Source organism: Melanerpes formicivorus, unplaced genomic scaffold (assembly GCF_026170545.1).
Source record: "Melanerpes formicivorus ecotype bairdi unplaced genomic scaffold, bMelFor1.0.p_v2 SCAF_45, whole genome shotgun sequence".
Lineage (NCBI taxonomy): Eukaryota > Metazoa > Chordata > Aves > Piciformes > Picidae > Melanerpes > Melanerpes formicivorus.
Genome location: NW_027142397.1, coordinates 4,716,863 through 4,741,107, shown reverse-complemented (window position 1 = coordinate 4,741,107; position 24,245 = coordinate 4,716,863). Strand labels below are relative to the sequence as shown.

The following is a 24,245-nucleotide window of genomic DNA, read 5'->3' as shown; positions in this document are numbered from 1 at the left end:
GCCGTAAAGTGTTGTAGCTGAGCTAGCCACATCCTGGAAATCCCCCGAGGGGGAAGCAGAGTGGTTCAAACGGGAGCTCAGCCAGCAAGAACCGCAGCAGGCAGCTGGTGCCAGGGATTGGGGAGTTGGGCCCTGCAGCCCCTGGGTGCTGGATCCTCTTAGACTGGATGCATCCTCCACCCAGGGCCCTTCCTGGCACAGGGGAAGGAGAAATGAGAATGCAGCAGTTCCTCCCCTGACCTCTGCCACAGCACAGCTTCCCAGTTCTTCCTTCCCTCTTTTGAGCACTGATCTGAAAAGACAAGGTCAGGACACGCTGCTGAAGGAGAACTCTTGCCCTGACTGCCACTGCACAGTGGGAGCAAAGCCTTCCACACAACCCCAGACTGGAGGCAGCTAGAAGGGACCTCTGGAGACCACCCAGTCCAATCCCCCCAACAAAAGCAGGTTCACCCACAGCAGCTTCCCTAGGGCAGTGTCCAGGTGGGGTTGGAATCCCTCTAGAGGATTAAATTCCTTACCTTTTCCATCTATTTCTACCATAACTGGACAGGCCAAGAGGAGACCGTTCCCTACACCCCAAACACCCTGCTGTACCCCTCACTGCTCTCTACAAGCACCTTCACCCAGCCTACCCACATTCAAATCAAAGTCTTCCCTACCCCAGGCCACCCTCCGTGGACTAGCCTTGTGCTTTTGGCCAGGCTGCAGCCACGGTGATCTCATACTGAGAGCAGAGACCTTGCTCCAGCAGGAAGCAGCACAGGTTACAAGTGACCTGAGCACTGCTGGAGGGTGAAGGACAGCATGTTTGTTCTGGAAGGAAAGAGCTGGTGATGGATGGGGTCACCAGACTTGTTTTGTTCAGCTCCCAGCCCTTCAGCCAGACTCCACCATCACAGTACATTAGAGGTTAGAAGGGACCTCCAGAGATCATCAAGTCCAACCCCCCTGCCAAAGCAGGATCACCCAGGGCAGGCTGCACAGGAATGCATCCAAGTGGGTTTCAAAAGTCTCCAGAGAAGGAGATTCCACCATCCAACTGAAACAGCCTTGGGTCATCACAGCAATTCTGTTCCTTTCTTGGGCCCTGATGCTTTTCAGGAGCCTTCTGCCCCCCATTCTCCAGCTCATCCTGAGGCCTGCCCCTTCCCAAGGGAACATCAGCAACTTCTCACCCTGTTGGAGGGGGGAACTGCTCAGAGAGGAGAGAGCCTCTCATGGGGCTCAGCAAGGCACATCACCATCTGCACATTGCCAACAGGGTGAAGCAGTGCAACCCAGCTGTGTAGGAAACTACACAGGGTGCCTGTGTGACCTCCTTAGCTCCAGCAGCTCACTGTTACAGGAAGACCTAACCCACTTCAGATGGGTAAGAAACACAAGTCAAAGGCAAAGCAGCTCTGTCCTGTCCTGCCTGCTGCAGCACCACGAGGAAGTGGTGAGCCACAGGACATGGCCTGAAAACTCCCCAGTGACAGCACAGCCAGAAGCAGCCCCAGGGTAGTGGCCCATGGCCCATGAGCAGCTCAGGGCAGGAGGGAAAAGCCTGCAGCAGGGACAGTTCTGATCAGCATTCCCATCTTTCCCAGGCTCTGGGATGCCAGGCACATGGGACAGCAGCACTGGCAGGCAGGGGAGCACACAGGCTGCTCTGAGGCAGGAGGTGTAGGTGCTGCAGGTTTATCCACACAACCCTTGTTGTGTGGGAGAAAGAATCCAGGGGAAGTGGCTGGGATTCTGGGTGACATGGCAGCACACAGCAGCAGCTCCCAGGGATGATCTTGGCCACACTGGTTTAGGGACTGACCCTTCCCCCAGGTGGCTCCATGTGCCACTAGGATTGAGGAAAAGGGCTGGGAACATCAGAACCAAGCCAGCTGCCCACCAGCCTCTCCTTTCCTGGTCATGGTAATGAATCTCTGGGCTTCTGCACCAATTCCTTTGGTTGTAACCAGTCCAGCTTTAACAGAAGTAAAGCCAAACATTCCCCCCCATCTACACACCCTGCAAACCTCAAATGATCCATTCAGGTGTTTTACAGGAGGATCAGCCTTAAAATCCTGCAGCATTTTTCAACTACAGCCCCCAAGACAAATAGCAGAGAAGTCCTCACCTGCTTGGAAGGTCTGATTAAATCTATGACATCACTTAACTCTCTCCCCACCCCCAAGCCACCACACACCTAGGGAGCCACATGAGCTCACTCCCTCCAGGTGACGTCCTCAGGAGGTTCCTGTCCCACAGCCAGTAAGTGACCTTTCAGCCTGTGAGGTGTCAGACTTGTTCTCAGCACCAGCTCCCCTTGGTTGTGATTAACCAGAACAGCCACTGCCCTGTGTCACAGGGAGCACAGCTCTAACAAAGGCTGCAGAGTTATTTACCAGCCTGCTAACAACAGGCTGTGCTGCAGCCCAGGTGGGAGGGGAAGGTTCTTACACAGGACTGGCAGCATTGAGATTCCTCCTGCAGTTCTTTCCACTTCGTAGTGAAGCTGTAGAGCAGTCCTGACATGTCACAGCTCCTGTATTCTCATGTTCAACACCTGACACAGCTGTGTTGTGACTGGAGGAGAGATGGATTTATCTCCAGCCTGCCCTGTGGACCTGTGAAGCACTTACTTGTTCTGAAATAACCAGGAGAGCACTGAATCACAGAGGCTGGAAGGGTCATCCAGTCCAACCCCCCTGCCAGAGCAGGAGCACCTACACCAGATTACACAGGAGCACACCCAGGCAACATTTGAATATCTCCAGAGAAGGAGACTCCACAACCTCCCTGGGCAGCCTGTTCCAGGGCTCTGTCACTTTCACAGGGAAAAAGATTTTCCTCATATTTACATGAAACTTCCTGTGCCTCAGCTTCCACCACTGCCCCTTGTGCTGTCAGTGGGCACCACCCAGCAGAGCCTGGCTCCAGCCTCTGGGCACTCACCCTTTACATATTTATAAACATTGATGTCACCCCTCAGTCTCCTCTAAGCCCTCAGCTCCCTCAGTCTCTCCTCATACAGGAGATGTTTTCATTCCCCTGATCATCCTCGTGGCTCTGTGCAGGACTCTCTCAAGCAGCTCTCTTTCTTGACCTGAGGGGCCCAGACCTGGACACAATATTCCAGATGCGGCCTCACCAGTGCAGAGTAGAGGGGGAGAAGAACCTCTCTTGACCTATTGGTCACCCCCCTTCTAATCCACCCCAGAAAGGCATTGGCCTTCTCAGCCACAAGAGCACACTTCTGGCTCATGGTCATCCTTCCATCCACCAGGACCCTGAGGTCCTTTTCACCTTCACTGCTCTCCAGCAGGTCTGCCCCCAACCTATACTGGTGCATGAAGTTGCTCCTAGCACCTGAGACATCCACCAACACCGTGATTCTCCCACAGCAGTCAGAGCCACACTCAGCACTGCTGCCCCACCACACCTTGACTGCCAGAGCATCCGCTGCAGCTCAACCTGTTGTTCCTTGTCCTACCACTGGAGCACCACCATAAAGGGTCTGGCACCTTCATCTCGACACCCACCCTTCAGATACAGACATTGATAAGATCCCCATCAGCCAGGTGCTGCCAACCAGTGAATGCAGCCTGCCAGAGGAAGCCCAGGGAAGGGAGCACAGTTCCTCTGGCTTTCCTGGAAAGCCAACCACGATGTGGAATGAACTTCCAAAAAGCCACCAGAGACCCAAGGACTCAACTCAGCAGTTTATTGATGCAACACAAGTTGTCTCTTTGCCGTGGGTTTCCCACAGCTGCCTCCCTTCAGCACAGAAACTAAAAATGCCGCAGAATGAGAAAGTTCAGTAAAATGTCAGCTCCAGTAGAAAATGGGAACCCTCTGACTGCAAAGAGAAGCTGCAGATATCAGCATTCCACCCAGCACAACAACAGACCACACCAAGTAACACAATGGCTGAGTCAAGAACAGTCCTAATTAAAACCAGCAGCAAGCAGCAAGCTGCTGGACAAGTAACATTAAAAACCTTTCTCTTTTTATTTCCCTTTCCCCCCCTCCCCTCCCCTTCCCCCCCTGTCATTTACAAATATGCAAAGTATCAGGTTACTTAAAATTAAGAAGCATTTTGCTTACTAACATGAAACATTACCAAGCTGTAATGTATCCTCATTTACCAGGCATACAGGTTTCTGTGTCCCTGTGGTTTTTTTTTTCATGGCACATGGTGCCAGTCTGGGGAGGTCACCCCTTGGGCAGAGGGAGGGCAGCGAGAGACCGCAGGCTGCCGCCGAGGATGGCTGCGGGGAGCAGCTGGGCTCTGCTCTCCCCTTCCCCGTTCGCCACTCGACCTTGGTTTAACCACAAGATGGACTTTAAAAAAACAACAAAACATTAACAAAAAAAACCCAAGACAGATACAATGTGTATCAACAAATCAACTGCTTCTGGCCTGCCAGTGCAAGAAACATCCTCTGCATTCTGAGCACGGTGAAATGCCAGGACCAGAACCAATTACTACAGCAACTGGTTTTTGCATGTTTAAAAAACATCTGTTACAGTATCTACAGTAAAAACCAAACCAAAGCATCTGACAGAGCAAAAGGGGAACAGTCTTACCAAGAAGCCTTATTCTGCACTTTTGGCTGCTGCTCTAGTTTGACAAAGCTGAAAGGGGACAGGGAAACCTCAGTACAAAGGGAGATAAAGCAACAGCTTCATAGAGGGGAAAAAATCTGAAGGAATCCTCAGGAACAGCACAGGGCAGCTCCAGAGGTGACCACAGCTGCTTGACTATTGCTGGCTGAAGACAAAAGGCACAACGTTGACAGCTGCTGTCAGTGCTGTACAGGGACAGCTGTGACAGGTCACAAGCAGGGTCAGCATCTGAGCAGCACCCACAGCATGCTCAGCGCTCCTGCTCTGGCAGTGCAGCTTCCTGCAGGCACCAAACTGCTGCCTGAAGCTTTGGAGCAGCCCCAGCCTCTCCTCCTGAGCAGGGACTGCACCCCCAGCTCCTCATTTCTGGGAGCTGAGCAGCTTGCTAAACACTTGTGGTACCAACTGGAGAATGACCTCATCTTGAATAAGCTTAGGTGGGAGGAGTACAAAAAGCATCATTAAAGAAGTGCCCCAGTAAAGCCAAATTAAAGTCACTCAGGTTCACACCACATTCATCATCCAACATTCTCCACACATCTGCACAGCAGGGTTTAGTGAAGAGGCTTAGCTGAGAGCTAAGGGCCTGACAGTGCATTTGTCCTCATAGGCCTTATGCCACTGCACAGGTAGCACCCCCTCATCTTCCACAAGCCCCCCAAGTCCTCCTTCCAGATGCCTGACAACACTAAGCCTCCTCAAAACAAGCTAATGGGAGGAGGCTACCTCCAGCTCTGAAGAGGAGTTTAGGGGGTGCCTGACTCACCACTCAACCCCAAGGGAGAAGTCCTGCTCAGAAGCTGCAGCCTCTCCTCCATCCAGCACCCAGGGCCTCCAGGGTGCTGTCACCTCTCAGAGGGGCACTGTCTATCCCAGAGCTGGATGTGAGCACACCCATCTAGCTCCCAGCTGGAGCCTTGTACTTCCAAGGAATAAGGAGGGGCTCTCAAGAGGCACCTATGGCATCCAGAGTGCAGGCACTGGCCTCAGGCTTCACCCATGCAGGGCTGCCCTCAGCATCAGCCTCACACCCCAGGGTTCTGGGACTTGTAGGTGAGGATCTCTGCAGCCAGCCTCTGGGGGTCCAGCAGCCGAGGGAAGCGACTCATGACAGCATCCACCAGGTGGGGGTGGAAGATGCCGCAGAGCTTGACGTGCACGTTGGCACGCTCCTCTGCGAACTGCTCGGGCACTGCCCACTGCGCCCCGCAGTCCCCGTAGGCTGGCCCCGGGGCTCGCTGCACCGCTCGCGGGTCACGGACGCTGCTGGGTCTCGCTGCGGCTGCCGCCAGCTGGTAGGGCTCCGACCAGTACTCGCGAGAATGGGGGGCAGGGGCACTGTACTCGCCGGGCAGGCTGTACTGCCCAGGGTTAGCTGGGTGCACAGGCACTCCATAGCCTGAGAAAGAGTGAGGTGCTCCCGAGTGAGAGATCTCAGGGCTGTACTGCAAGAAGCTAGCACCAGAGGAAGATGATTTATGGGCAGCATGCTTGTAGGAGACCAGACCGTTTTGCTCTAAGCTGGGAGAATGTGTGTAGAGTGGTCTCTGCCTCCCACAGCTGCAGACTGCTACTGGATCAGCATGGGAATGATCACAGTGACTGGGAGATCTGTAAGGCCACATATCAGACAGTTGGGTCTCCAGAGATCCAATGCCTGAGTCAAGATGCTCCTGTGAGATGTAAGACAGAGAGTCCATATGAGGTTGCTGGTACCTCTCGGAGGACCTGTGGCTCCCACTGTTAGGAGGGACACTTCCTGACATGCAGCCACCTTTGACCTGAAGCAGAACATCACTGGGCTTTGCTTTGTGGGTCAAGCTTTTCCTCTCTGCAGACACCTTCTGCAAAGAGCTTTTATTGCTCTCTGTGGGCATGGAGCACAGGAGCTCTGCCTGGGAACCTCTTTTGCCCTTTTTCTCCTCCTTGGCACTGGTACTTCTGGTTGGAGACAGCCTTGCATTGGCTCGGAGTTCATCAGCTAAGGAGCGCTGGGGCTGATTGATCCTTTCAGGGTGGTAGAATTTACACTTAATTCCATAAGTGCATTTCTTCCCTGCAAGGCAAGGCAGAGCACGGGATGAGCAGCTATACTAAATGTGAACTTCACTTCAGAGACACCTCAGCCCCCATGTTTAGGTCTTACCATAAGGGCACTGCTGTTTCTTGTGTTCTGGCACCACAGGTTTCTTTCTCAGAAAGTTATCCAGGCTGGGGCCATGACGCCCCAAGGGATCATCTGGAGGCATAAACCTGAAGAAAAAGGAATCTCAAATCAGCAGCAGTTCACTTTCTTTGGTCAGGGCTACATTTCTTCTCAAAGTCTTCTTTTCCATTGAAGATTTAGAGCTAGCCAAGCCCTAAAAAGCTTTCCTTTTTCACTGCAGAGAAGCCTCCTGTCACCTGCCAACAACCAGCAGGAAGTGTTTCACTTCAGGCACAGGAGAGATTTTTGTGCTCTGTGGCTGACTTGCTGCTGGGCCTGCTAATGATTTTCCAGTGAGAAAAATCAAGCCCTGGAGCCCTTCAAGGAACTCCACTAAAGCAGAGTTCCTAGCTCAAACCATGCACAGCTACTGAGATCATCTTTTGTACCTCCCCACAGCTGGGCAGTTCTTCCTACCATGCTTCCTTCTCCAAAAAAAGTCTCTGCAGGGCTTTTTCTACTCTATCAGCAATTTGCTCTTTTCATTGATCACTAAACCAAGACAGCACAGAATCACTGAATGGCTGGAAGGAATGTTAAAAGATCATCTAGTTCTAACCAGAGACACCTTCCACTACGCACAGGTTGCTCAAGGCCTCATTCAGCCTGGCCTTGAACACCTCCAGGGAGGGGGCAGGCACGATCTCCTTGGACAACCTGCTCCGGTGTCTCACCAGCCTCACTGTAAGTTTTCTTAATCTCCAGTCTCAAATCCCTCCTCTTCCATCTTAAATCCATTCCCCCTTATCCTATCACTACAAACCCTTGTCAGAAGTCCCTCCCCAGCTCTCCTGGAGCCCCCCTTCAGGTAACTGGGAAAGCTACAATAAGGTGTCCCCAGAGCCTTCTCCTCTCCAGACCGAACAGCCCCAACTCTACTCAGTATACTCTCCTCTGTTTCAGCTTTGTTGCTCTCGTGACTGGTTGAGCAGCATGCCCAGGGATGCCCTGCAAACAGGGGAAGATGGGCACATACTTGTCATTGACAAAGGAGTACATCAGCAGCCGCTCCTCAATGAACTTCTTCCACTCGGGCCGCTCGTTCTGCAGGTCCCGGTAGGTATCGTTGGACACCACGATGCCGTCGGACTCGTACGCCAGCTTCACAATGAACCTATCGTCGTAGCAGACCACACGCTTGCCCCCAACCCTCCTGGAAGGAGTGAAGACCAGGATTTTCTTCTTCTCCAGGTCACGGAGAATGTACTGATCTAGAACAAAGGCAGCCGTGAGCAGGCGCCGCCCCGAAGGCGCAGAGCAAGCAACGCGAAAGCGATGCCCAAATTCGGTCATTTCACCTCGGCAACCCAGCCTGGGCTCTCATCTCATCTCATGCTTTACACCATCCACTAAGCTGGCAGAGGGGGATTCCCAGCCCTGCTGAGAACACTCAGGGCACACCAGAGGCTGCTGAGATACGGCCAGCCCCATCTGCAGATTCCTGCACACACAGAGAGCAGTTTCCACTCCCGACTGGCAGGCTGGTACCTGGCAGTGCCACACCACATGTGTAGATTTCTTGGAAATCTCAGCTGTCTGCAAGTTCAAAGCAAGCTCCCCTCAATTTGAATCATCCTGACTAAACTCAGGCTTTAGCTTTTAGCATGTGGAAACCCTGTACAGTCTGCAGTGTCAGATGTGTTACAGGCAGATGGAGAGCACAAAGATGGGTCCTGAGAGGAAGGTAGGAAGCAGAGCAATGCTGCATGCTTTGCTCTCTCAATTATTCCAGCTGATCCAGGCAAGAACTTGCTCAGGGCAGAAGTTAATGACTAATTCTTGCTGGTCAGCTCAGCTTACTGGATCTCCTCCTGCTCAGCTCTCCCATTCAGCAGTTAATTACTAACTAGCCAGAACTTTGCAAGTCCATTAAATGACAAAGCAGTCGGCTTGAAAAGCTACTTTTGGTTTTCATATTTCCACACCTGTTATTAGCACATCTGGTCGTGGCTGCTCCTTCCTCCAAGATGGCACAAAGACTGTGATATCCTTGTGTCCCCTGTCCCAAAACCACTGCACAGCCAGAAGGATCCCTCGGCAGGAGAAGACCTCTTTGTTGCCATGGCTGCATCAAAGGAGAAAATGAAGATGTCAATGCCCAGGTCATACACTGAGCAAACAGATCCAGGAATTCAGACAACCCTTAGTGAGGAAGAGTGGGAGAAGCACAACCAGTGTGCATTGATCATCTTGTGGCACTGACAGTACTAAGACCTTCATAGAATCACTGCTGCTTTTAGCACCCCACTATACTAGGAAATACCCCAATCCTCACTGGGAGCACTGCTGCAGCTGCTCTGGAACAGAGCCTTTGGCTCTGGCCACCAGAGCTTTATTTTTAGCCCTGGGTACAACATGATCTTGAACACCCTTTGTCCTATTCTGCCAGCTAACAGCAGTGGCTAACCTCTGCCAGTGTGAACTGCAGCCTCACTCAGTGTTTTGCTTGGGAAGTTAAGGAAACCAAAGCATTTTGTGCACTCAAGAACATCAGCACTGAGGAAAGATTCTGCTTCATTCTGTCATGCCCCCCAAAGTCAGTTACAAAGGCACTGTTTACAGGAAACAGCAACATCTAACAGCTCAGGGGTGAATCTGGCAGCTTGAGAACAAAGTTTGCCATCAGCATCAGCACTGCTTCACTATTCCTGAGCTCATATCAATAAGTTTTGATAACTTCTCTGAGGAAACCACCACTCCTGTTTTATGAGTGCCACTATTGACCGTGTAATCAGCATTTCTGTTGGTAATGGCTCTGGCAAGCTTTCAACACCTCTGTAGCAGAGCCCAGTGTCCTCCTGGGCTTCAGCTGCCTGTGCCTCAGGATGATACTCCAGCAGCATACACGCTGCTGAACTTAACTGGTCTCAAGTCATGAAGACTTTGCCCACCTGGGCACTACCCTTGCCCCAAGTCTTACTCTCCCTACCTCCACCTGGATGACATTCCAGCTCCCAACACTACTCTGCAAGCTGGTGAACTTCCCCCGAACTCATTCTTACAGAGCCGATATCCCAGCAGAAGCAGTGCTAGGAAGTGCTGCTGCTGTGGCACCACGAGAAAAACTTTTGTTTCTCCTGTTCTCACTCTTCCCTGAAATCAGCAAGAGAAGTGTTGTACCAGAATACTTCCTCTAAAAGATCTAAAGAGACACCTAAGATATCTTCATTAAGAACCCCAGGTTAATGATCAGAAGATGCTCTAAACATCTTCTCCAGAGTCAGACTAGTTCCACTGCAGATAACCAACCAGGTTAACACCACCCTTTAGAGATAAACATGAAAAGCAGAGATTCTCTTTGAGCCCCTGCTACCAATCTCAGCTCTACAGAAAGCAGCTAATTGGGCTGATCTGATTTGGCAGCAGCCAAGGAAAAATTCCCTTAGAAGGAAGTAGAAGCTAATTTCCACTCTGATTTGCATATGTTTGTCAAGAGCTGCTCGGGGAGGCCGCTGTACACACGGCAAATGAATCAGCAGGGAACATCTCCCCATCAATACAGGAAGTTTCAGAACGGAATTCCCCTTGCAGCAAATTGCTCAAAGAAAGGCAGGCTGCTTTTCTCATGCCGAGCTGTCCCGTGGCAGCGTCGCCACCGCCGGGCTGCCCTGACTCACTGCTGCTGGGATCTCGCCTCTGCTCTCTGGGATCACTTTCAGAAGGGCAGGCAAGAGGCTCCTCTGTCAAAACAATCAATTTTTTTTAAAGCATGAGCACTTATCCAAGGTCAATGCTGCTGTGAGAGTTACACTTATCAGCTCAGGTCTCATAAGGGGCTCCTTTCCCCAAGCACACAGCAGGACACAGGCCACATCCTCCCCACCCAGCAGACTCCCCAGGACTCGCAGGCTCTGTTGCTCAGTCACACTGCAGACTGCGCCCAGTCTTTTCTCAGTCCTGTTCTCAGAGCTGTCAACCTCAGCTTAGAGAAAGCCACACCTGTCACCAAACCTTCTCTGTGCACTTTCACCTTGGACTGAATCCATAGCAAGGTGAGCAGCAGCTTCACATGCACCCAGGGTTAGCTTTTATTGGTGTCTGTAATCACAAACACACAACAAGTCCGATTCAGCTAAAACACAGGGAAGGAGGCTTGTTCCGAGCTGCAACCACAGCACCATGAGAAACCTGAGGCATGAAATTAATAAAGCTCAGGCCCCATGATGAGGTGGGGAGAGCAGCACCAGGGATCAAGGTGAGGGCAGGCAACACTTGCCAGCCTGGGGAACAAAAGCCAAGGCAAAAGCAGGGGCATCAAGCCAGTAACACCTACCCTAGAAATTCTGGACGCTCCAGAGATTTGGGCTCCTGCGCTTCCAAGCCACTGCTTTGACTCACGTGGCCCTGCAGGTGGCCTCTGGCTGCAGGGCCTGTGCCACCAGCACCAGAACACCCAGGACGCTGAGGGTGAGTCACAGCCCTACCAGGGTGACACCACACTGGAGTGCCCTTTCCACACCTTATCCATTCTCTACGCCATACAGAAATTCAACCAAAATGCCTGAGTGACAACCCGCAGCCTGGTCTCCAAGGCAGGAGACAGATCCATGTTACAAAGCCTTCTCTAATTAACCCTGTCATTATTTATTGAGCAACTTCCTGCTACAAAACTCCCATAAAGACATTAGGTAAGAGAACAATGTATCTTCAGTTATCCTCCTCCTCAGCTACAAAATAGAAGGAAATGTCATTACTCCCCAGGAAGCACATCTGCTCTCGTTGGAGCCCTGTGGCCACTGGCAGAGAGCATGGGAAGGAGAGGCTGTCAAGGCAGCCTGTGCCTGCAAACATGATGCTCACCCTCACCAGTGAGGTGTCCTGAACCATGCCAGCTGCTACCAGCACATCCAGTGGGAACTGTCTGCAGTCAGAAACCCCCCGAGTTTCATTCCCCCAGCTCATGGCACCCCTCATAGCTGGGGGTGACATAAACCCACGGCGTCACCAGGCCACGACAGCAGGCAGAGACAGCCCCGCAGAGCCCGCTCTGCCCACCCAGGCACCCCACACACCTCATGGCCACGTTGCTGCCGTCGATCACGATGGGCTTCAGGTTCTCGCTCTCGGCCTCCTCGAGGCCCGGGGCGGGCGCGGGGCTCTTGTTGCCGGCTCCACCCCGCGGGACCAGCGGCGCCTCCGGGGCCTCCGCCGGGGCTTCGCCGCTGTCCCGCTCGGCCGGGCCGTGCTTCACCAGCTCCCCCAGCACAGTGTTGGTGTCGGCATTCAGGCCCAGCTTCTGCAGCACGACGTGGATCTCCTCCGAGGAGTAGCCCAGCTTGCGGAAGAAGTCCACCTTCAGCTGCATCTCGGCGCTGTCGCAGGGCTCCCGCCCGGGGCTCCCCAGCTCCTCGGCCGGCTCCGCGCCGGGCAGCCCGCTGGGGCCGCGGCTCTCGCACGGCTCCTTGCCGCTCATCCTCCCTGCCGGCCGGGACGCCGGAGGCCTGGCGCCCAGGAACGTCTCAGGCCAGCCCGGGACGGGGCAGACGCTGCCTACGCTCATGGCTCCCCACGGGGCACTCCCGGCCTCCGCTCACGCCCCGGACCTGCAGGACGAGAACGGCCATGAGCGGTGGCCCCGGACCCCCCCCCCCCCCCCCCCGCACCGCTCCGGCCCGGCCTCCGCGGGGCCCCGCCGGGCCAGGCCGCGGCCACCGCGTGTCGTGCCCTGCCCGCGGGGCCGCCCCGAAGCCCCGCCGCCCCACGCCGCCCCACCTCTTACCGGGCTGCCCCCGACAGGCCGCCGCTGTGTCTCCATGGGGCCGGAGCGCGCGGGGCGGTGGCCGCCGCTTTATACCGGGGCCCGGGCAGCGCCAACGCGGAAGGGCAGAGCTGGCGGGGGCGGGGCGGCAGCCGCTTCCCGGCCCGCCCCGGCCCGCCCCGGCGGGAGGCCTCGCCCGGGGCTGTGCTGCCCGGCGGCGGCTGCGGGCGTTTGGGGAAGCGGCCCTGGGATCGCTGCGTTCCCCGGGCGGGTGCCGGCAGGGCCCTGCTGCGAAGGCGCAGCCGGCTGCGGTGCACCCCGTGGCGTGCTGCGCCGCGGGGCATTTGTCCCGCACGGCGCTCGTGGGGCAAACGCCGCCGGCTGCTGCCCCGACGGCTCCGGGGGGGATCAAGTCCTGCCCCTTCTTTCTTCCTGCCCCCGTCAGAGGTGGATGTCAAATGGTGACAGCCCCAGAGCTCCAGAATGTGTGCTCGGTGCCTCTCGAGAGCCGGGGCATCTCCGGACCCGCGTGTAGGGTGATACCACCCTGCTGCCCATTGCCATGACAAAGAGCAGGTTTTGGTCCCAGCAGAACGTGGCCCCAGCCCTGGCACAGGCAGTTGGAAAGCTGAGGAGCCCCAGGAGCCGAGCCTGGAAACGGAGGGAAAGGGAACAGAGGGTAGGACACGTGGGTTGGTCCGGGTGCAGGGACGATCCTGCAAGCTCTGAGGAGTTGCTGGGAATGTCTTGTTGCTGTTTAAGCTGAGGCCGAGCTGCAGGTAGCTTTAGGCAGCGAGCATGGCCGTGAGCTTGGAGCACATCGGCCAAGGTGCTCTGTTTTGGTGCTCTGGATAAGCTGCATTTTCAGCAGCTGGCGCTTGGCCCCAGCACACGGTGACACTGAGGGCACCTGATGCTGGGACAGGCAGAGCGTGGTCGGGGGTGCTGGCAGCGTCTCCTGCCGTGGTGACCCCTCTTGCACTGGCAGTTCCAGCCAGAGGGTGCCCAGGCGGGCTGCGTGCCAGGCGTGAACTGTGCAGGGGTTGGATCTGACACACGCCTCTTGCACCACTTGGGTCCTTATGTCAGGCAGGTGGCTGTGATTCAACCAGCAGGGACTTATCAGCTGGGCTGGAGAGGAGATAAGAGCTGGCAGGAAGCATCTGTCAGCCACCAGTGCCTGTCCCCTGGCTGCTCGCTGAAGCCACCCTTGCAGGCTCTCCAGAGCTGCAGGAATTGAACATTTCACAATGTGCAGAAATTCAACGGCTCTGACTTAACGATTAATCATTCCTAAACAATATAATGGAGGTAGCTGCAAATTTGCTTCCCTGAGGCCATGTACCAGAGCCCAACTTTAGAGCAAGGGAACTCTCCCAGTTACAGGAATACATTTGCATTCATCTTCCTTGTGGTTACCCTGAAACAATCCTTTTTTCCTTGTCTCTGGCCATGTCTGAAACCGCACTGTGTACTCAACAGCAACACACACACAGAGGCTAGATTCAGATCAGAGATAATATCCTTACTCAGTGTTTAAGTAGGTGCTTTCCCAACTCTTCTTTCCCTTGGAATCTACTCCAGTCAGCATGAATTTAGCATTGTTTGTGTTCTTTTGCTTCCAGGCTAGAGTCTGTTGCACCCAAAAGTATGGCCACGGATTTGCTTTGGGTAGGAAGTACCCCAAGTAAGAGCTGGAAAGCTGGAGATTCTGATTTATGCACTGGAGAGTCTGATTTATGCATTGGAGAGTCTGATTTATGCAGGGCAGCCACAGCAGTGGTGTGCTGCCTCTTTTGATTTGATAAACACAGAAACCAGGATGGAGAGAGGAGCTTTTGGCTTCTCTATCCTAGAAGTGAAAAAGGGTCCCATGCTGGCCATGCTCCAAGGCTCCCAGGGCTTACTTCTGATTGATTTTTTTTGGGTTTTATTTTCTCTTTCACAGTTACAAACTGAAGAGAAAGTGCTTGGGTGGCTTGAGGGCAGCACAGCATGCACTGAGTATTCCCTGCTGAGGAACTTGTGAGAGCCGGTGGCAGGCAGGTGAGGCCAGGTGCTGGACCACAGGATGTGCCAACTGTGCCAGGCTGGGTATCAAGAACAGCCTACAGTCCCTGGTGCTGCTGAAGGACTCTGAATCAGGAGTTCTAGTGGGCAAAAAAGGGACCAAGCCATCTGGGGGCAGCAGTGGCAGGGGGGTACCTGTGATGGCAGGAGCCCTGCCCTGGCCTTGATTCCTCCCAGTCCTCCATCTGCTTCCACTTCTCTGCTTATTCATCAGCAGCTTTCCCCCCAGTCTGGTTCCTTGCTCGTGAACATGTCTGGTAAAATCCTGACATCACATTTTTCTAGGGATTTTTCTAGGGATTACCACTCCCATGTCCCAGATTTGGAGGGAACAGCTCATCCTCGAGCAGAGCCTTTCATCTCCCACTTGCACATTCAGGTGGTATCCAGGGAGCTGAGGATCTGCTGGCGGGGCAGGAGCTGAGCTCGTGCCACGTCCCTAGGGTGAGATGCCAACACACCTCCAGCCTCAGCCAGGAGCCCTGTCAGTGCCTTGGCCCTGACTCGTCTTCCCACCAACACCCAAGGCAGCAAACTCACTTTAAAAAATGAGCTAATTACACCTCATTTAGAAATGCCTGTTTGGGACCACTTACCTTAATGAAGGACAATTTAAATGGCCTTATTTGGTAGCAAATTAAACTGAATTAAGCTCACTTTAATTCTGAATGAGAGTTCTGTGCAGAATTTTAATGCTCTCTAATCCACTTTAGGTTTAGTTACTTCAATTTAACTTTCTTTGAGTCCCGTGTAGACAAGCCCTGAGGAGGGGCAGGTCCCTGCTGCAGCTTCTGGGAGGGGGTGCCTTGGCATCTGTGTGCTCCCAACAGCGTTGGCATCCTAAATCCTCTGTTCAGCTGCAGAGTGACCTCGTGGCTCCTCTTACTGTGCTTACCAGCGTGTGCCCCAAGGTGATAGGAACACCTCCAGGTAGGTGAACTGAATCCTCCCATCACCTGCCATGCAGGGATTCAAGAGCCTGGCTGAGCTGCATCTGCATTTGCTTTTGCAGCTAGCAGGATAATTTATTACACAGTGCTCATCACATCCAGGAATTAAAGGAAAAAACAAGGGATGATTTATGGCCTTTCTTTGGAAGAGGGTCACCATGCCTCGTGAGAAAAGGCAAGCAATGAAGCTGGAAGCAAAGCTTAGCAACATCCCTTTATAGCTGTTTGCTTTTATTGCCACAACCACTCACATTTATGGAGACACTGACTGAGAGACCATCTGCTGCCCTTGCTTGCCTCAATAAAGATGTCTCTGATGGCAGCATCATAGCTGGTTGCCAGAGTGAGAAGCCATCAGCTGATGCATCGCTCCAGTTTGGAAGTGTGCCCAGCGGAGGCATCAGTCGGAAGGTGCCTCCCCTCTTGCACACTGGGCAGGAGCTTCTGGCCTCCTGACCCAGGTATTACCTCCCTTGGTGATTCAAGAAGAGTAAAGGTAGCTCAGGTACTCTCAGACAAAAGGAAAATGTGGCCAGGGAGAACTAGAGGAGATGCTGAACAAGGATCTGCAGAACTTACTGACTCCTCTTTTGAGCCTGTGTGCCCACAGTATTTGTCACATTGCTGGGGGTCTTCCCAGTGCCACCTTCACCCACCAGTCTGGGATTTATTTGCAGCTTCAAATAGGTGAGGCTTTTTTCCCAGGAATGTTCTCCATTGAGCTTATTCCCTGGCTTTTAAGGAAATCCTCATGAACACTCAGCAGTGACTGACTCCCTGCGTAGCCCAAGGGCTCCTTGCCGAGCCGATGTGTTTTGGAGGCAGTGCTTGCTCTGGAGGAGAGCACACACTCCCGAGGGACCATGCCAGAGTCATTTATTTGGCTGTCACCATGTCTGCCTGCGTGCCTGAGTACACACGGCCTTAGGTACTACTCGGAGTAAGCAGCCTTGATCTCTACCTTTGGTCCTAGTGAGTGATGGCTTTAAGCTGCAGGAGGGCACGCTCATCCCCTCAGTGACATATGGATGGGGCACACCCTCGCTGCTTTCTTCTCTTGTGCTTCAGCCAAGGCAAGGAGCCATCCTTTCAAGGTCTCTCAGGCTGTAAATCTATTACCGCTGAAGCAGCAGAGTCAGCAAAGTGTCACCACCATAGCCCAGGCTGCCCCAGTGCTGTGCCAGTGTATGAGCTCTCCGCCAGCCAGCCCGGGATGGTGACCCTGTGAGGGGCTGTGGAGTGAATCCTCCTTGTGGGCTGCACTCTGGGGCTGTGCCGCTTGGTGTGCACCTCCTGAGGTCTTCCATGCATGGTAAAACTGCTCACCAGCAAGGCACTGGCAAACCACGGCTAGTGCCAGGCAGCTGCAAACAAACCTGCTACCAACCATCCTGGCATCAAGAAAAGGGCTTGGCTAGGCCTGGCTCCCCTACATCCCTGTGCCAGAGCTCTCCCTCTCCCTCTCCCTCTCCCTCTCCCTCTCCCTCTCCCTCTCCCTCTCCCTCTCCCTCTCCCTCTCCCTCTCCCTCTCCCTCTCCCTCTCCCTCTCCCTCTCCCTCTCCCTCTCCCTCTCCCTCTCCCTCTCCCTCTCCCTCTCCCTCGCTGATGGGGAAAACCGAGTGGTTACGCAAGCGCCGGTGACAGCAGCGATTTACCGTTGGGCTGAGCCCTTCCAGGCACAGCCCCGCTGCCGGAAAATGTCAGCTTTCCCCTTCTCCGGCAACATCCCTGCTCAGCCCGAGTGCTGCAGCCTCGGAAGCTGTGGATTTGCTGTGCTCTGACGTGCCTGGGAGCCTTCACTACTTCAGAGCTAGGAGGATAATGGAAGTTAAACAAACATTTCATGGTATTAACATAAGATGTTTAAATAGAGAGTCACAGAATATCTTATCCCACCCTGAGCAATGTGAAGAGCAGAGGATTTATGCCTATTGCTGAGCAAATACCTCCCGAGAAGCATCTGGCAAGCAGCATTTGCTCTAAGGAGCTGAGAGCAGAGCATGACTGAGACAAGCCAGTGGCAGGCAGCAGGGCTGGGACCTCCCCTGCTCTTTTTCCTTCTAAGAATGGTGAAATATTCCAGGAGCAGAACTCACCTGGTTGCAGGAGATGCAGAACTCACTGTGCCAACTCTGTAAGCATGTGTGGCTACGCCTGCAAAGCCCCAGCCCCAGGAGAGTGGGCTGGGATGCCCCTTGTTCCACAGGGAGAGGGGAGGAGGGTTTGCCCTGCCCCTGTGTCCAGCACATGGTGGGGCAGGGGACAAAGCCTTCCAAACCACCCAGGGTTGAGAACTCTGTGGGTCCTGAGGGCCAGTCCCAGTGCCTAGTCCCAGGGCAGCGTGCCCATCATATGCCCCCAGCACGCAGACACTCAGTGGCATTGTGCCCCAGCTCAGCAGGCAGGCTGGCAGCGAGCTGGGCCTGCAAGGCTGGCACTGCAGCCAGGTGCTGAGCCGGGGCAGCGGCTCGGAGCTGCTCCTCATCAGTAGGCACATCTCTGGGATGTGTGGAGACAGGCAGCAAATCCCAGAGGTGTCAAACGCTTCCTGAGCAAAGGACACTGGCGTCTGCTCTCTGGGCTGGTGTCATGTTTCCAGCTCTGACGGCAGGAACACCTCCCCGAGTCACAGGGATGTGCTCTCTCCTGGCAGCCCTAGGTGCCCGTGGCAGGAGGGAGCAGCAGGAGGTCAGTTGGCCAGCCCAACCTGGACCCTCAGCTCCCTGACTGAGGACACTGGTGCCAGTAGCATCCTCTCAACCCACACTGGTGGTGCCACTGTGCAAAGGGAGTTACAGGGAGGAAGGCTGCTCATCCTGGAATAACTTCCTGATGTTCCCAGGCTGGAGTGTCTGCCCTGGGCACCCAGGAGGGGAGTGCACCTTCAGTCCTGCTCTTGTAAGTCCTGATAAATCTGAGAGCAGAAGGGATTAACCATTGACAGCTGCTTGGGGAACTCTTGTGCTAAGGGGACTCAGGACCCTTTGGATGCAGGCTGGGTCTCCCCAGGAGTCCCATTAAAGGTTTGTGGAACAGAGGGGTCCTGGCTGTCCCAGGCTCCTTGCTGGGCACACATTGCTGGTCAGGAAACTCATTTCCAAGATGGGATCAGTGGGGACCCTGGGCACAGTGGGGCTGTGGCACTGCCTGCCTGTGCAATGTGGGGCAGCCCTGGCTGCCCAGAGCCCTCCCACAGGACAGATGGATGTGTGTCATGGGGCAGAAGGACAGACAGACTGCACTGCTCTGCCCGCACAGCTCCTGTGATGTCAGTGGTAGCAGGGGCTGCTCTGGCTGCTGTCCTGCTCTGCGTCAGGCTGCGTCAATGGGCAGGGTCCTGGGGGTGCTTCCCTACCTGCTGGGGCTGAGCACGGGGAAGGTGCTCACTGGCAGCACCAGGGAGTGGTGGCACAGCTCGTTGCCAAGGGTTGGCCCAGGGCCATGCACGCAGACAGAGCTGTCTGGTGGGGAGCAAGGCTCTATGCCTCACACGCAGCGTTGTGCAACGCTCCCACTGCAGATGTGCTACTGAAGCAGTCTCTCCTCTGCTTACACCGTGGGAGCAGCTCTGTCCCCATGAGGCAAGACCCAGGGCTGGGAATTCCCCAGCATGAACAGTACGATGTTGATGTGAAGCTGGAGCTGTGCTGGGCTCTGGCTGCTCCTGGGGGGCTGCAGATTCCTGCATCATCCAGGCCACAGGGACCTCCAGCACAGCACTGGGGTGGCTTCAGCCCCTTGCCACCTCCTGCCCCAGTCATAGAATCATAGAATCAACCAGATTGGAAAAGTCCTCAGAGATCAACAAGTCCAACCTATTACCTAGTACCTAACACCTCCTGACACCTAAACCATGGCTCCAAGTGCCATGTTCAAGCTTTTATTGAACACCTCCAGGGATGGTGACTCCACCACCTCCCTGGGCAGCACATTCCAATGGCCAATTACTCTTTCTGGGAGGAACTTTATCCTCACCTCCAGCCTAAACTTCCAATGGCACAGCTTGAGACTGTGTCCTCTTCTTCTGGTGCTGGTTGCTTGGGAGAAGAGACCAACCCCCACCTGGCTACAACCTCCCTTCAGGTATAGTTGTAGATGGCAAGAAGGTCTCCCCTGAGCCTCCTCTTCTCCAGGCTAAACAACCCCAGCTCTCTCAGCCTCTCCTCTCAGGGCTGTGCTCCAGACCCCTCCCCAGATTTGTTGCCCTTCTCTGGACACTTTCAAGTGTCTCAATGTCGTTCTTAAATTGAGGAGCCCAGAACTGGACACAGGACTCAAGGTGTGCCCAACCAGTGCTGAGTCCAGGGCCAGAATGACTTCCCTGCTCTGCTCAGCGTTGCTGCTGCTGTGCCACATGGGGAGAGCACAGCCAGGCCCCAGCTTGTCTTTCCACTTTTACACAACAGGCTACGAAAGGTGATGCATTTGTTGCAAAACAGCATCTGGAGCAGAAAGACTCCAAGAAACACAATATTGAGGAGCAGCATGTGGGAGCTGAGGGCTCTTTGTCAGCCTTCACCCCTGTCCTCACAGCCCACACGCCTGATTCACGTCTGGTGGCGAGGGAAGAGAAGAGGGAAGAGAAATGATTGCACTGCCAGCTCTGCTCTTTGGGACAAACTGTCCCTTTCCTAATAAGTAGTTGTGGGCTTTTTTGTTGGTGGTGGTTTTTTTTTTTCCCTCAGCCTTCCACCTAGAGAGTAGAGGAAGGTTTTACAACTTAGTCCAAACTGCAATCAATTGTCCCCAGCTCTGTGGAATGAGCACTTGGGATGAAGTCACACAGAATGCATTGGGTTGCAAGGGACCCTCAAAGGTCATCTTAATACAGAGCAGTTCAGTGAGAGGCTGCTGCCTGGGTAGTGCCATCTTCTGACACCCTCATTGCCTTCCCGAGCTTGCCTGCCCACTCTTACCTGCAGATATGTGAATCTTCCCTTGGCTTTAGGAACTTAAATTCTCTGTTCAAGAAATATCACCAAATTCAGTTGCTTGGAGCAGAAAATAAACCTGGGGTGCCTCTGCCAAGTCCCTTTTGCTGTCCTGTTGGTTTGCAAACCTGCCAGCATCGCACATCCTTTGCCTCTGTCCTTGCCTGTGCAGTTTTTCGGTGGAGGGTTGGTTCCCAGCAGTTAGCTGCCTCTTGCTAGAAACTGTCTGCTCATGGAAACAGGAGATTTGCCCTCGGTCCCTTGAGGTTTGCTCTAGCAGTGACTCTGATGCTGAAAGGAGGGAGAAAGGGGGAAGAATCTGTGATCCAGCGCTGGGATTCATGCTGCCAGGCTCCCACCTAGAGGAGCGAGCTGGGTGCTGCAGGGCCGGGGGCGCTGCAATCCTTGGGGTGCTGCAGTCCTTGGGTGCTGCAGTCTGGGGGTGCTGCAGTCTGACGGGAAGAGTTCTGAGCTCTGCTTAGCACGGAGCTGTGCAATCACTAATCCATTTAACACGACCATAAAAGTCCATGCTAATAACCTGTTGCAGCTTGAGGCATTTGGACAATTCTCTGTCTTTCTGTAATTCTTTGTAATCATAATTAAATGACCTTTAAAACGGCAGTGGGTGGAAAAAGTTCTGAAAAGCTGAGGAGCAATTCAGCCACTGCTAAAGAATATTGAAAATCAAGAAGAAGAAGAAACCCCAAACCCCTCACTTTGATGCTAAAGGATGAGGAAAAAGAAGGGGAAAAAACCATAATAATGAGGCAATCAAGTGTGAAGGTGGAAGTTTGTTCTTTGCTTGCAGTGATTTACAGACCCTCCTGGGCAGAAGCATAGAATTGTTAGGGTTGGAAGGGACCTCAAGGATCATCTAGTTCCAACCCCCCTGCCATGGGCAGGGACATGGGAGCCCTGAAAACCCCAGAGATCAGTGCCTGGGGACCTCAGCTGGCCTCAGCCCTTTCTCTGTGCCCCACAGTCAGAGCATCTGCTCCAGAGCAAGGGGCAGCAAAGCAGGCAATGGCACAGTAATGGGGAGCTTTGCCCTGTCCTCCCCTGTAGCTGTCAGAGGGTGGCTGGGCTGGGACTGCTGAGGCCTGAGGTCCTGCTGAGGGTCCTTCCTGAGAAGCTGTTTCCCTCACCTGTGTGTGTTCCCAGACCAGGCTTGACAAACCAGGGCTGGAAAGTGCTGGTCCCTCTGCCCCACAGTGTGATCCCTCTGCCCCACACCCACTAGGCAGGCAGCAACCATCCCCTCTGCCCTTCTCCCTTTGGGCACTGATTTTCCCCTGTCTGTGCAGCACTATAGCAGCTTTGGGACTGACCTGAGGCCACAGTGATGGTTTCATGGTGCTGGCCATCAGCAGGGCTCAGTGACTGACCTCACACCCAGCAGAAGGCTCCAGTCCCCTTTGGGCAGTGCTCCTGCTTGCCTGGAGGGGACAGCGCTGTCAGGGACACGACTGGGGGCACCTAGGACTGGAGACACCCAAAGCTGGAGGTACCTACGACCTCCTGGGTGCTCTGCAGCAGGTTCTGGAGCAGAGCAGTGGATGGGTGCTGGAGGCCTGGCAGAGCCTGTGGCATCCAGGGAGAGGAGCCAGCGCCGCGCTGCCAGCCGCCAGCCTCCTCGCCGGTATCGCCGCTTTGCAGCCTTGCGTTGGGTTTGATCCCCCCACCATACATGGGATTTATCTCTCTCACTTTCATGTGCTTTTAAGGAAACACCACTTCTTTGTTTTTTTTTTCTTCCCCCTTTTTATTTTTTATTTTTTTATCTCCTTTCTGCTGCTTTTTTATCCTCACAAAGAGTTTTTAATGGAATGAGAAAGCGCCTGTGTCTGCGGGCTGCAGCGGCGTGGGTGATTTCAATATAAAACAAACAAGGCAGCTCTCAAAATTCAAACTCTCTGTATGTGTGTGAGTCTGTGGCATTTTCTTCTTGAACAGAATCCCCAAAGATGGGCAAAACCAATTAACAGGAGGTTGAGACTCGGCACTCGGCAAAATTAACCAACGGGACTCTGAGAAAGGAATGAGCGGTGCAAAGGGAGCAGGAGAAAGGGATGGGGAGGAGGCAGAGGCAGCAAGAGGAGGCAGAGGCAGCAAGAGGAGGCAGAGGCAGCAAGAGGAGGCAGAGGCAGAGGCAGCAAGAGGGGGCAGAGGCAGAGGCAGAGGCAGCAAGAGGGGGCAGAGGCAGCAAGAGGAGGCAGAGGCAGCAAGAGGAGGCAGAGGCAGAGGCAGCAAGAGGAGGCAGAGGCAGCAAGAGGAGGCAGAGGCAGAGGCAGCAAGAGGAGGCAGAGGCAGAGGCAGAGGCAGCAAGAGGGGGCAGAGGCAGGGGCAGCAAGAGGAGGCAGAGGCAGAGGCAGCAAGAGGGGGCAGAGGCAGCAAGAGGAGGCAGAGGCAGGGGCAGCAAGAGTGGGCAGAGGCAGAGGCAGCAAGAGGAGCCAGAGGCAGGGGCAGCAACAGGGGGCAGAGGCAGCAAGAGGAGCCAGAGGCAGGGGCAGCAAGAGGGGGCAGAGGCAGCAAGAGGAGCCAGAGGCAGGGGCAGCAAGAGGGGGCAGAGGCAGAGGCAGCAAGAGGAGGCAGAGGCAGCAAGAGGAGGCAGAGGCAGAGGCAGCAAGAGGAGGCAGAGGCAGAGGCAGCAAGAGGAAGCAGAGGCAGCAAGAGGAAGCAGAGGCAGCAAGAGGAGGCAGAGGCAGCAAGAGGAGGCAGAGGCAGCAAGAGGAGGCAGGGGCAGCAAGGCTGCTCTCCAACATTCACCACCTCTTGAAACCAGAAATGCAAACAAACCTGCACTTTACCTCACCTTCCTTGCAGGTCAGGTGGGAAGACTGGGGAATGGCAAAGATAATGTCTGGGAAATGGCAGCTTGAAGAGGAGAGCTGGGAGAGCCCTGAGTCAGGGCCCAGATACTCTGAGTATTGGGAGAGGTTGGCTCCCAGAATGTGCCTGCCTCAGGCTGGTAGCTCACACAGGGTGCAGGGATCCTGTTAGACCTTTCAGGAGGGTTCTGCTTCCTGACTCTGATTTCTCTCTGCTTCCAAATCCCCTCCCACCTAAACCCAAACCAAACAAACCAGCCAAACAACCAAACAAAAAAACCCCAAACCTAAACAAACAAACCAACCCCACAGAAAACCCAACCCCAAACAACAACAAAATCAGTTCCAGCCAAACTTAAGATGGAGACAAAAATGGAAACAATGGGGGAGAGGAGGAAGGTGGCTGAGCAGAAGCAGATGGGCAGCAATGCTGCCACCAACCTCAGGCACTGCCCAGGCAGCTGCCCTGCTCCTGCTTGGGCTGTGATTAGTGTTGGGTTTGTTCCACCCCAGGGAGCTCCAGATGAGCCATCTTAAAAGAGAGGAAGAGCTGGAATTAGGGCTAATCACTTACCAACCTGGGGCTGTGCCTGCAGAGTTCAAGATTTACAGTCCCTGGGAGCATGTCTGAGTTGGACTCTGGTTGCTGCAATCACTGCAAAGCAGGGATGGGGCTTATTTGCCTGTTTTGCACATAACTGGTGGGGTGAAGTGCAGAATTCTTTGAGTGGCAAAGTGTCTGGGTGTATTTCACCTGGCATCCAGCCCTGCTGGGCCAGAGCAGGGCTCTGTGTCCTGTCTTGTAGCATCACACCAAGAGTGGGTGGAGGGTTTATCTCCGTGTTGGAGCTCCAGAGATCACAGCAGGAGAGGGTGCCTCAGCCTGGAGAATAAAATATGGAGTAGGATCATTTACTGGGCCTCCAGGTCTGCTCTCCACAGAGCAATTGA

At 54.3% G+C, this 24,245-nt stretch overlaps 1 protein-coding gene across 1 annotated transcript; it reads right to left on the bottom strand.

Annotated features, from left to right (window-relative positions):
* Window positions 1-3,689: 3,689 nt before the first annotated feature.
* On the bottom strand, window positions 3,690-12,612 carry ZC3H12A (zinc finger CCCH-type containing 12A). Its single transcript, XM_068159363.1, has 6 exons — window positions 12,534-12,612; window positions 11,827-12,357; window positions 8,740-8,879; window positions 7,791-8,025; window positions 6,755-6,861; window positions 3,690-6,664 (listed from the first exon to the last, which is right to left on the bottom strand). The coding sequence occupies exons 2-6, from the start codon at window positions 12,312-12,314 to the stop codon at window positions 5,634-5,636; spliced, it is 2,001 nt and encodes a 666-aa protein (XP_068015464.1). The 5' UTR covers window positions 12,315-12,357; window positions 12,534-12,612; the 3' UTR covers window positions 3,690-5,633.
* Between the last annotated feature and the right edge of the window lie 11,633 nt (window positions 12,613-24,245).